The 13759-nt window shown below is 37.7% G+C and overlaps 1 protein-coding gene across 2 annotated transcripts in view; it reads left to right on the top strand.

Annotated features, from left to right (window-relative positions):
* LOC137284343 (dual specificity mitogen-activated protein kinase kinase 6-like) overlaps positions 1–11546 on the top strand; it is a 34995-nt gene extending 23449 nt beyond the window's left edge. For both annotated transcript variants that reach the window (XM_067816118.1, XM_067816117.1), the window contains exons 3-9: positions 2413–2578; positions 3349–3468; positions 3829–3945; positions 4958–5137; positions 5548–5625; positions 6652–6791; positions 7651–11546. In XM_067816118.1, the coding sequence (XP_067672219.1) occupies positions 2413–2578; positions 3349–3468; positions 3829–3945; positions 4958–5137; positions 5548–5625; positions 6652–6791; positions 7651–7801 (952 nt within the window). In that variant the 3' untranslated portion in view covers positions 7802–11546. The remainder of the gene's footprint in view (positions 1–2412; positions 2579–3348; positions 3469–3828; positions 3946–4957; positions 5138–5547; positions 5626–6651; positions 6792–7650) is intronic.
* Positions 11547–13759: the final 2213 nt, after the last annotated feature.

Genomic DNA, 13759 nt, shown 5'->3' on the forward strand with positions numbered 1-13759 from the left:
ATAGCTGATATTTTTCTGTAATACATTGCATTAGCTGAAATCGATTCATAAATGTGTCAATCAATCCGTGAAGATGATTATCAACAATTCCAGTTTCAAATATGAGGAAAAGAGATCTTTTGGGGAAGACATATAGCCAATATATTCTTTTTGGTTGCTTAGTTACCCTCAAAATTATGTCAGTCTAGAAAGGTTATTTGGAAACTTTGCAAAGCTGTTGGCTTCATGCCGAACAGATTTACTAGCTAATAACAGCATGGGTATCTTTTGATCATAGTAAGGTGTTATTTTGTGTGCCGATTCCATCAAAGCACATGTGTTTATACGTATTTACCATCCCTGCTTTAAGAAACTTATACTGGCTTTTAATCTCTGCAATGTGCAACAACATATTAGTTCTCTTTTTTGAAGCATGGGTAAGTGAATACATGGATGTCACAGAAGTTTGAAAATTTGCAGTTGGACTTTAAAATAGAATGCTTCCATTCTTATCTAGTTATTTACTTTGCAGACAACCTTTTAGTAATGACCTTCATATCTTTCTGGCTTTAACTTATTCGTATAAGAATGGCCAAGCACTCAAATATCTCATGCACAGAAAGCTGTTAAGGGATTTTCAAAAATATTTTGCATAGTAGTTTTTGGTTATAATGTGTGATATCAGATATCAGAAAAAGATAGTAGCCTGTGCCTAAAATGTATCATCTCTGCTTAATACATTCACAATAAAAATAACAAGATTATATGTACATGATTCTAAAATATCGGAGGAAAATTTGCTGAATTATCAAACCAAATCTTACCTCTGTGGCTGTCATTGTGACAGACGATGTATATCTCACTTCACTGTACGTGGTCTCTACAGTTGTTGCAGGGTCTTTGGGCTAGAAATGGTAGAGAAACTTGCTCTTCCAGATGGCTAGGAAATGTTTTTCTGCAGTATTTTCATAACATGAATAAATTACAAATCACTGCATAACACCATGTCATAACAAGTTTAATTAGAGAAATAGTTCAAACATATGTATCATTATGCTATTGGAAATACCAAATATGAGATGTCCGAATTTGACAAATGAACTAATATGAGCACAAATCCACATACTACACACAGAGTAAGTGTACTACACAAGAATTTTTTTGTCATGGCATGATATGTCCAGTAGTTTCAACTGCTGTGAAGCAGTGTTTGAAAACAAGAACAACAACCTCCAAGGCTGTACTTACCCTATTGTGCAAATGAAACTTCTTCTAGTCTAACCTGTAGGCTTATCTGGTGAATAGAGTTTACCCTTGCTTGTAGACTCTTTGGGACAATGCAAGCCTTTCCATGTGTTTGACATATTGATTGGCATAATTTTACAGATATGCTAGGACAAGTGCTATAGTGAGGTGTATGACATTATCACATCAAATAGACATTCCACAAACTCTCTCTAGGGCTTCAGTGAGCAAGGGGGCAATAAATATGCAAACAAGTAGTTTTTCACAATATAATATATTTTCACAATGAGCACAGGTTTATGTGAATGTGTAGGCTCTGCAAAAATAAAACAGTTAAAACACATGTAAAAGACTGACAAAGATACTATGATGTAGGTGGACGTACTTATACACCTCCACAGAAATGGAGGATCATCAGCTTCAGACGAATGAGTTTGTGATAAACAGTGGTTTCTAACCTAAACAAGTTGGTAGTGGTTTGTAGTTTGTCAGAGAAACATATTCATTTTGCCACTTATTAAAAAGAACTGAAACTAGTTTACTCTTCAAAGGGCCTGCATTGTCAGTTACCCTGTGCAGAACGCTGTTGTTTGAGAATTGAATTGAGCATAAACAAATGATGTCTTTCCACATTATAAATTATTCCTTGCATTATTTTTAAACTGTCGACACTCTGCCAAACTACCAACATAATAGCTCAGAAATTGGACTGCTTTTACCTCTTTTGAGTTGTGTGTTTATGATTTGACAGTTTGGGACTGTTTATAACAGACTGAGGTATGATTTCTGATGTGACAGTATGGGACTGTGTATAACAGTTGACTTAAGTACATTGTTTGATGGAAGGGACATGTAGAGTATCAAAAAAATCCCTTTTCATTCAACCCTTCAGAAGTTCTAACCTGTGTAAGTTCATTTCAGAATACCTCTGCCACAATTCATGGTTCAAATTTAGTCTGAATTCTTGTTTTGTGGCTTATTGAGGTTATGGCCAATAATAATGTATGTTAAATGAAAGTAATATGAACAATAGAATAAAAATGTTAAAACTTTATCATGGCTTAGTGTTAGAAACATGAAATAGCTTAGTCTTTTCTAACGTTTCTTATGTTTGGGATTCCTTATTCTCGGTAAATAGCTTTGTGTATTCATGTTTTAGCCCTTGCCTTGTTGTTTATTTCTCTCTAGGCCTCCACGTCCTGATTTGAATTCAACAGCAACTTTGACAATTGGAGATAAAACAGTTGAGTGCGATGCTACAGATCTTGAACCAATCAAATTGTTGGGCCGTGGTGCATATGGCGTGGTGGAGGAGATGCGCCATAGACCAAGCAATACCATCCTAGCAGTTAAGGTGAGGCTGCCGTAAATATGTAGTCATTGTTTACTGTTGCGGGGATTTGTTGGCCACGTTGACCTTTGTGAAGGGACACTGAACCTCCACATTATTGGTACTAATAAGGACTCTGGGGGATTCAGAATGTGCTCATATTATATGTCTTCAGAGTATTGGATAAGTTTCTTTAGTTTAACGCCACACTTAGCAATATTCCATCTGCATGTTGGCAACCTGTAAATAATCGATTTGTCTGACACAACTGGGCCACAGTGATACAGCTTAACTAACTGCTGAGAAAAAACGCAAACAATTTAAACTAAAAGCTTATGTTTCCACATTAAGCTCCCAGCTAGTGTAACCTTTGTGCAAAAGTGCAAAAAAAAATATGTTGGTCTTTCAGTTTCATAATGCCTGTGACCTGTGAAGGTCCAGGTTAGAATAGGCCTTCAGCAACCCATGCATGCCATAAAATGCAACTATGCTTGTCGCACAAGGTGACTAACAGGATCAGGTGGTTAGGCTTGCTGACTTGGTTGACACCTGTCATCAGTTCTCAACTGAGCAGATCGATTGAAAGATCACTGGATTGTCTGGTCCAGACTCGATTATTAACAGACCGCTGCCATATCGTTGGAATATTTCTTACTGTGGCGAAAAACTGAACTCAATCACTCACTCAGTTCATTATGCCTGTAATATATGCGGATAACATTTGTGTCCTGCTACCAAGCTGATTGGTGAACTGATACAGTTAGTTAACTGAATGCATTGATGTTATATTTCAGCGTATCATGGCAACTGTAAATAACCAAGAAACAAAGAGACTGTTGATGGACTTGGATGTCAACATGCGGAGTGGCTCCTGTCCATACACTGTACACTTCTACGGAGCATTGTTCAGAGATGTATGTACTATTGTAAAAATAATCTCATTGTTTTAGAGTGAAGTAGTAGCTGAACATTGTTTCAAAGTGATTGTAGTATCTGTGTACATTGCTTCAGAATGATTGTAGTGTCTGTGTACATCATTCCACAGTGATTGTAGTATCTGTTTATGGTTTCAGGGTTATTGTATCTCTGTATGTTGTTTTTTGTGATTGTAGTGTCTGAACATTGTTTAAGGGTACTTGTACTTAGTTTTAGGGTGATTGTATAATCTCGATACATTGTTTCAGGGGGATTGTAGGGTATGTACATTGTTTCAGGGGGATTGTAGGGTATGTACATTGTTTCAGGGGGATTGTAGGGTATGTACATTGTTTCAGGGGGATGTATGGATCTGCATGGAAGTGATGGAGACATCACTGGACAAATTCTACAAGAAAATATATTCTAATGGTGACAGAATACCAGAAGAAGTATTAGGCAAGATAGCCTACTCAGTAAGTAGAATGATGATCACTTCGCTTTCAAGATATGCATATGCTCAATATATTTTTCTCGTTTCATAGATTTGTGTAAATTTGCGGGTGTGTCATAAATGAATAATTATTCCTTAAAGGTCACATGCAACATAAAACACAACTTTGCAGATTCTGATACCTTTTGGTATGCAGTTACTGAAACAAATCATGATATTGCCAATTCAGCCTGACGGAAACTGGTGCAAACTCTTGTCAGTTTCAAATCCTGCTTTGTACTTGGACGAGTGACAGTTTCCAGCCATGCAGTAATTCGCCATCTCTACTGAGATGATTTTTGATTGGATCAAACGCAGATTCAGAAGAGATATATTTACAAAACCCAACTTCTCTCTATATATATGTATTCTTTATGGATAACAACTTCTAGTGTATTTGATTTTGTTTGACAACAGTAAATGAATCCATTCTGAAACGACGCATCAAGTACAATCAAAGAAGGTGTTATCCATAAAGAATCTTACTTTCTTGTGACTCGCCATACTTCTAAAATGCCCATCAAATAGATGATCTTTCTGTACACACAATGAGCTCTCAGCGTATCAGCAAATGAACCAGCCAATCGGAAACCATTGTTACACTTAAGTGCCCACCCACCCACTACAACTGGGGTCAGTCTCCTGAGGGCTTCGTTTCGAGGGAAGTAAGCCCAAGTATAAAATATTGCACTTTTGAACCGCGATTGTACGCTTATAATTTTGTTTATTTGTTTTTTCACAAGCAGCAACATAAATTATATGTCATGTATAAGCTATAACTGTGTTTTAATTATGTTTGATTTTTTTGTTGCATGTGACCTTTAAGTGTCATTTACAAGAAGCAGATATTTATTTTGTTGAATATTTTTATCCTTTGTGATACGGTATGCATCAGATTTACGTATAGAGCTGATATTGAGAACAGTGAAGGGATGTGTTAAAGTGCTAAATGGCTTGAGGTGAAGTGAGAGTGTAACTGTTGTGTATCACACCAGGTTGTGCAGGCGCTTCACTACCTACACACAGAACTGAAAGTGATACATCGGGATGTCAAGCCATCAAACATCCTCATAAACATCAAAGGGATGGTGAAAATATGTGACTTTGGCATCAGTGGCTATTTGGTGGATTCTATAGCACGGACTAAGGATGCTGGATGCCGACCTTATATGGGGGTAAGCATGTTTTGCTGTGCCTGGCGGTTGATTGTCATGTTTCCCAATTTTATTCTGCACTTGCCTGACTAAAACAATACCTTATAAGCTGAAAGTGAAAGTATTTTGATAAGGTTAGCCACAACTTTATATTAACTTCAAACTATGTGACACAAGATCAATTAGTGATCAGTACCAACTGCTAGTTGTCAGAGGCAACTACATTACTTTGGAGGGACGGGTTTAGATGTTTAGATGATTGCTAGGTGCCCTTTGATGGGCATAGGCTAGCTTGCATAGTCCCACAACACAAAATGAGGTCGACTAAGATGTCATCTTAGACTTCACTTCAGTTTCAGTACAAGCCTAGGTCAACTCTGTCTTCGTGTAAAACATTGTGCCCGTCTCTGATCATTCTCTCTTCTCTTCAGCCGGAAAGAATAAACCCTGAACCCACAAGTCCTGACTATGGCATCAGGTCCGATGTATGGAGTCTTGGAATTACAATGGTGAGTTGGACTGTTCACCTGAGAAAACAAGTGGGGTCTTGTTGACATGATAATATATAGATAGTAATGAAAAGCATAGTCTGTTCCTAAGGTAGGCCTTGTGACACATTGGTGTAAAGTCTTTACAGTGAAGCCTCGTTAGTCTGGACGCCGATAATCCGAATGTCTCGTCTCCCGGACGATTTTAGCCTGTTACCAATTAATGCCTATATAATTTGTCTCGGTAATCCGGAAATTCGGTTTCCGGAACCGGACGCTGAATAGCTGTAACCAATCAGTAAAACAAACAGTAAATTGCTTCATTGTCCGGACACTGTAAATCATGTTCACGAACCGTAACAGCGCCTCCCTTGCCTCTCGGGCGATGTTTACATAACTGCCCTCAGTCATTGGGAACAATAAACATTGAGCTGACATGATGAACTCTTGTTAACTTTTGAGAAATGTCAGTTAAAGGATGTTGTTTTAATTAGACATTAAAAGTTCCCGACTGAAGATGCTGTACATTCACATTATTTGTTTAATTCAGAGTCGTGTCTTTTTTGAAATGGTAAAGGGAAGAAACTCTTGCTGAGACGTGGGTTTTGATTCAGTATTCTGGATGATTCGCATTCCGGACGAATTTGCTGAAAAACACAACCGTCTGGATTAATGAGGCTTCACTGTATATGAAAATTTGTGAAATGATTTGGGAATGGGCCACTCACATCTTACAGTCCCAGCTGCAGAAATTGAGCCCATAGTTTGTAATGGTAAAGGATTGGGTGGTCACTTTGTGATGTGATATAGATGAATATAAGTGAATGCAGGGTTGTTGCTGAATAAGGATTGGATGGTCACTTTCAGAGGGGATATAGCTGAATATAAATGACTGCAGAGTTGACCAGAATAGGATTGGGTGGCCACTTTTGTGGGGGATATAGCTGAATATAAATGACTGCATAGTTGAGCTGAATAGGGATGGGATGGTCGCTTTGTAGGGGATATTGCTGAAATATTACTGACTGGTGTGTTTAACTCTTCTAGATTGAGATTGCAACCGGTGTGTTCCCCTATAGCAAGTGGAAGACTCCATTTGAGCAGATCAAACAGGTAGTGATGGAGGATCCCCCCAAACTCCCTCCTGGACAGTTCACCCCTGACTTCGACGACTTTGTAGTCAAGTGGTAAGTCTCCTCAGATACAAAGATATACAACTCACCAATGCCACGATGGATACACGACCTAATAATTGACAGACACATACTGGGAAATGCCAGGCTTTCAAGGGGTCCAAACATGGTTCATTGTTTTATCCTGCAGCTCTGACCATGAACATTTAAGATTATGCCAACACAATTACTTTTTGAAAAAGGTATTTTGATATTAGTTTGGCTGGACCATTATGATTCTTTACTTAATTTTGAACAATGATAAGGTGATTTGTTAGAAAGAATATTTTAATATTTCATGTGATGGGTTTTGGGTTTTTTGGGTTTGTTTTTTTTAGACACAATTTGTATAATTTTCCTTTCCTTACATAAGGCAGTTTCAATGTAACGTTTGTAAAATGTATCCAACATTCACTCTAATTATGACTCTCAGCACTGTACTCATGACTTTTAGGAAAGTGGTGTGTGAGCTATAGAGGTGTGACGAGACAGAAAATTTGCAGTGTGATATGTACAGCAATATCTTGGAACGATATGATTTGATTCGATGCACTTCACAATATGCTATTTTTGACTATTTTCTTTTAACATGTACATTTTTATATCAAGTAACAGTGTAAATTTTCATATAACCATCGGTTTGTAGTGAAAATTAACAATTTTAAAGTCAACTATATATATCACGATACAAAAAAAAGTATCAATATATTTATCATCTGATACAGTATCATGATTATCGATACTACAATATATCGTCACTGTTCTAGTCAGCAATCTACATCACTTCAAATCCCATCCCACCAGAAGTTACCTGCCATAAAGGAATTAACTATTTTCGTGTAAAATGTGATTTGACGGGTGACTTTCTTTCCAGCCTGAAAAAGGACTACAGGGAACGGCCAAACTATGTGATGCTTTTGGAACACCCATTCTGCATCCAAGCTGAAAAGAATGAAGTGGACATGGCTGCCTTTGTTGGCTCAGTTATAGAACGCTTTGGAGATTTAAATGAAAGTGTAAAATAAATTGTAGCTCACATTATCAACATCCGGAGCCATTCCATGCCAATTGTGGTGGTAAAAAGACCACATATCTATTTATTTGTAAGATACTCTCCTTCCTTTGACAAAGTCAGTGATGGCGTCAAGTGCAGTCACCTTTGTCACATGATTGGAGCAAGGACCTATATGGAAGTCGGGGAGAAGACGAGAATCACGATTAACCTTAATAGTTTCAACATCAGCAATGATTTAGTTTCACATATGCAAAATTTGTACAGTTGAATTAGGCCAGTATTTGAGGGAGCTGGTTGAACTATTATTGTTGTAAGATGTTCTCTGTCATGTTAGAGTGGTAGCGGGGTAGCATGCTGGGTTTTGACCAGACTCCACTAACCATTAAATTATTTTATTGAAAGAGAAAGTTTTTTAAATAGCAGACAAAACTGTACACACAACATGGTGATATTATGCAGTGACTGTATCCCAAAAATATTTAGCTGTCTTGACGTTTAATGGACAGACACAAACATTTCTTTCATTACAATAGGGCTGAAATTAATGTTTTTGACCATAGGGCATACCTAAGTTTAACTTTTATGGTGAGGGTTATGTGACAAAATAATCAGGTAGGGTCATGGGAGATATGTGTTCTCTGTACTCCCTGCATTATCGTGTGTGATATTGTTGAAATGAGGTTTGGATGTGTTTCATTATAACAGAAGTCACACTCAATTGTTGCATCAGCGCCTCAAAACTGCGATATACATACATGCACACAATTAAAGGGAGATACAATTTAGAGCCTTTCTTAACCTATTTAATGATGTTGACTTCTACACGTGAATATAACACAGCAATAAACTTGGGAGACATTTTCAACGATTAAAAATATGTTAGGAAAAATTTATGTCTATCAATTTGAAAGCTTGGAAAAATTCAGTAGATGAACACAAGACTTCAGTTAGTGAGTGTTCTAGAGTATGATATACCATGATAGTTGTGAATGACAATGCTATTTGATAATCAGCTGCATGGTACTGGGATGTCCAGAATTTACTACAAGTTATTATTGTCACATGTGCTTGTGAACTTGTCAGATGGATATTTATTTTATCCAAATACATTGTAATGGTCATGGTTCACAGTTTCATAGCTTTGTGACTCAGTGATGGTTTTCTGGTTTGGATGACAGAATTAGCCAAGAGCCATAATGTTCTTAACTTCATTTGCCAGTACCACATACCTGAATGGTGTTTCTTGAATTTATGGTTACAGTAAGATGCAGCATCCAGCATTATTGTATGTGATGTTAAACTGTCTTTCATGGTGGTATGGAGTGTTACCTTACATGCTGTTGTAGGTAGACTATTCAATTCAGTGGGAACCTCTTTGACATAGGTGTAATATATTTTGTATTACTTGGTTTATGGATATCCACAAAAACAATTCACATTTGTGGAATTCACAATAATTTGTTTTTCTTTATAAATTTCATTATTAAACATGATATGACAGGTTACCTGAGTATAGGGATTAATCTCTTTATCATTCAAACATTCCATTAGGTGCTTGGTGGTTTTGGGGTTTTTTAACATTTGGGATTTTTGACATTCTTTCAGGTTCCTGAGCACACTGAAAGGATATCGCTTTAAACCAAGTAATAGAAAGCACTTAATTAAAATGAAAACACATTCACAAAGTTTTCATAATGTACATCTCTACTAAATCAAAAGTTAGGCAAACTGTTTTGAAAGGCTCAGTTATGTTGTAGGAAACAATGAACATTGAAGCCATAGTGTTAGGTCATATGCAAAGTGTAAACACTGACTTTTTAAGACAGATTTGTGTATTTGTGTATCTTGGTTTACAGGAACATGATTTATATCAGTGGAGGAGACGAGGTATCTTGTTTTGTTGTATTATGTCAGGAATGTTAGCTCATGAAATGAATTGCATCTAAGTTTTATTGTTTGTTTTTTTTAGCTGATTCTGTTCCTGCTACAAGTGATTTAACTGTAAACCAAGAAACATAAGCATGGCATTACTTAAATCTCCTGACATGTATTTTAGATGATTTCTTTTGCTCATGATAGAAGGGGCACAGTTTGTACAAAGTTGACATTTTCAGAAGAGGTACTGTGTTTCATGGATCAGAGAATAGGTACATTAGTAGCAGTCCTTTTCATTCAGTTGTCAAGGTTATAAATTGATTACCTCTCAGTTGATTGGTTGATATGAAATATACATGTCACTGGCTTACTTCATATGGTGGTGGAATATATAACTATATGTAACAAACACTTACAGATTCATGTCTTTCCCGGATAGTTGACTTTGTTGAGCAGTTGGGGTGGTTGTTAGCACTGATATTTCCAGTCTGGGCCTTCTATACAATATCTGGTCTTGAGTTGAATTTAGCTGCATAAGGAGAGTCTGGTCTCTAAGCAGGCAGTATTAGCCATGGCCCCAAGTGTTGTAGGTTTATCTCTGGTATCGGCAGGACCGATCTACTTTACAACACTTCATATTAGGTCATGTATTAGTATATATCAGATGGGTTGTGGTGACGTTATGGGCAATGTAATTTTGTGTATTTGTTGTACAAATGCACTAGATGGAATGTCTTCATGAATTGACTAATGAATTTCAACTACTTTATTAAGGGGGTCTGACATTTCAGGGCAGGCCCTAGAAGCACAATGAAGCATTTGTCAACCTTGAATTCATTTTCCTGGACTTCCAGGGTATATAATAGAGGGGCCTCATACCCTGTTCATTCATATTTTAGGACCTGGTGTCCATTCAGCATCATGATTATAATCTTTCACTGTGAACATTCAAGACCCAAGGGAGCATTAGGCTTGAGCAAAATTACCTACAGCAAACTGCTTTGTGATAAGTTATAATTTTTGCTTTTCTAAAGTCTGCGTACCAAGTGCTGAGAAAAGCAGCCATTTCGTTCTTGGCACCCATTGACATTGCTGCAGATGCCTGGTTGATTTGACTCAGAAATATAGGGATGTCCAACAATAAGGGTATCCCAATCTCATGTTATAGAAGTTGGACAGGTGATGGAGACTCGATGCTAACAACCATCTCAACAAAAAGAGGATCAGTGGTCCCAGCAAACACTCTGAGGATGTTACTGTGTATGAGTTGTCTCCCTTCAAAATGTGCCAAAGATGTGTAGATTACACTGAAACGCTGACTGCGATTTTGAAACTATGTACATATTATTGAAGTGATGACAGATGGTCTGTAGCAGTGTACGCTGGTCCTTGTATGCTGTTGGTTGTACATAAAGTGTGTGTAGACTCAGAAATGTTAGCTGCTGCCAAAAGTTGTGGTATATATTCAGACTGAGAGAGATGGAGTATGCATGGATGAGAGAAAGGGACGGTCACACATTAACTGTTATCTATGCCATAATTTATGAAAACAGAACAAGTGTAAATAAATATACCTCAAAAGATTTTAACTGTTTTAGTGCTCCATAGCAAAGATTTTATTGTATCTATAGGTTATTGAACATTGAACATCCTATGATCTAAAGAATCTAACATTGGGTCAAGTTCATGAAATTATTTCTGTTGTCATGGGCCATGGGTCACTGGTGCAGAGCGCAGCTGGAAGAAATGTTAGTATTCAGGCAATAGCAAAAATGTTACTTTGTTTTAAACTTTTATCTGTACAGATTCAATTGATTATTCATTTCCATGAATATGTACAGACATTTCTGAAAATAAAAAAACCTATATATCTACAGTAACAACTCTTTGTTATTAGCTTGCACTGTGAGAGGACTTCATCAGATGTGAATTTGGTATTATCTACGACCTTCCTCAAGGTCATGGATCCTGACCCACTAGGAATGTTCTGATGTGATCTTACAGTATAATGGCGCTCCAATGCATGATACACATTTCATACAAGTAAGGGTACCTGTGCCTCAGTTATATATTCATGCTATATGGCAGTCAGCAATACTAGTGCTATATGGAAGTCTGCAATACTGATGCTTATATGGCCGTCACCAATACTAGTGCTATATGGAAGTCAGCAATGCTAGTGTTATATGGCAGTCAGCAATACTAGTGCTATATGGATGTCAGCAATACTGATGCTTATATGGCAGTCAGCAATACTAGCGTTATATGGCAGTCAGCAATACTAGTGTTATATGGCAGTCAGCAATACTAGTGTTATATGGCAGTCAGCAATACTGATGTTTATATGGCAGTCAGCAATGCTAGTGCTATATGGCAGTCAGCAATACTGATGCTTATATGTCAGTTAGCAATACTAGTGCTATATGGCAGTGGTCTGTAAATATAAAGTCTGAACAAGACAAGACATTGATGTACTTCAAGAGCATTAATCTACAAAGTTTGGATATAATGATATGCATCAACCAAGTCATCGGGCCTGACCACCTGATCCCATTAGTTGCCTCTGACGAGCATTCTAATCTGAATCATCGGTTTATGGGCTGACATGCCTGAGAAACTCATTTTCTAACTGATGCTGACCTTTAAGTAGTTTTATTTTTAACGTTTTCAAGGCAGAACCTAGTCCTAGAAAAGGCATTTTCGCATTTTATTTGCATTAACAGACATCGATAAAGTGACAAACATGTTAGTGAGGCATCTGTTATCTGAAGCAGCCCATATCAGCAATACTCCACAGATAAAGTTACAATCTATAACATGACCATTTGGTTCATGGTAGTATCAGAAGTGGGCACATGTTGCCACCTCACACACAAAAGGTCGTACTGTTCTGATTAATGATTTTACTTTGCTCAATACTGCCAGGGTGGTTGAAGATAACTTCAGTTAAGTCTCAAAGTTGAACAGAGAAGATAAGTTTATCTTGATTTAAGAACCGTTCATAATTTAAGGCTAGGGGTGGTGGTGATGATTTTAGTGGGGGGGGTCATCGGTTTTGTACACATTCATATTGTTCATGCAACTCCATAAAAATCATCATCACTCCCCGCCCATAAATTATGAACGGTCCCTTAAGTAACTGGTCTCCACTGAAGAAGGTGTCTAGAAAGCATAAGTCTGCAGCGCCCTTTCGCCTCTAATGAGAGGAGCCATATGTGTGACTCAAGGTGAGAAAGCTGAATCCAGTGAAAACGCGAACCCAAGAAAGGGGTGTGGGAACCGACTTATGGGTCTGAAAGTGTTCGGCAGGGAGTGGCCGGAATCTACTATGATGGAAACAGTTTATACGCTCAGAACAGTCCCGCCTATTTTTGAAATATGCCTACTCCGTGTTCCATTCATTCCACAGGGCATAAAGCAACAATGAATCGCAATCAACAATGACTGCACTGAATTTCTAGTTCCTTGGCATTTCAGCCTAAATACGACACTGATGGGCATCCATCTAATGCGTACATGCAAACGTACACACCTGTGAAAATCTTCAACAATCCATGTTTGCCAAAAGATTCATCTCACAGACTTGGTTAAAATATGCCACTGTATATCACCTGGTGCTCATGATGTCCATCACAAGATTGTCAGGCCCAGGCTCGATTATTTACAGAACGCCGTCAAGTAGCTACAGACGGGATCGATGTATACAACAAAGGGATAGGTCATTGTGGATGTTCAGGGAATCATGACAAAAGAAATCAGGTCAGTAGGCCTACACCACATCTAATTCAAATCCTGAAGCATCAGAGGTTCCGAATACACCTGACAATGCATCGTAGGACCCAACTGATGTTACTGGGCCTACCATGTATCAAACACTTAAAACAGAATGTACTTGTAGTTGCTGGAACGATCAGAAGGGTGAAACTGATAAAATTAAATACCCTTTGTGCGCATGCGTAAGTCGGAAACACGGCGTTGGCATACCACATTACGTTTGGTACTTATTACATTGTGCAGAACGAAGGTTAGGCTATCATTATCCTGAAATCCAACTGTACATGATTATTTTCATTGGTCCCGATCCGCAAAGCAT

Source organism: Haliotis asinina, chromosome 5 (genome assembly GCF_037392515.1).
Source record: "Haliotis asinina isolate JCU_RB_2024 chromosome 5, JCU_Hal_asi_v2, whole genome shotgun sequence".
In the NCBI taxonomy this organism is placed as follows: domain Eukaryota; kingdom Metazoa; phylum Mollusca; class Gastropoda; order Lepetellida; family Haliotidae; genus Haliotis; species Haliotis asinina.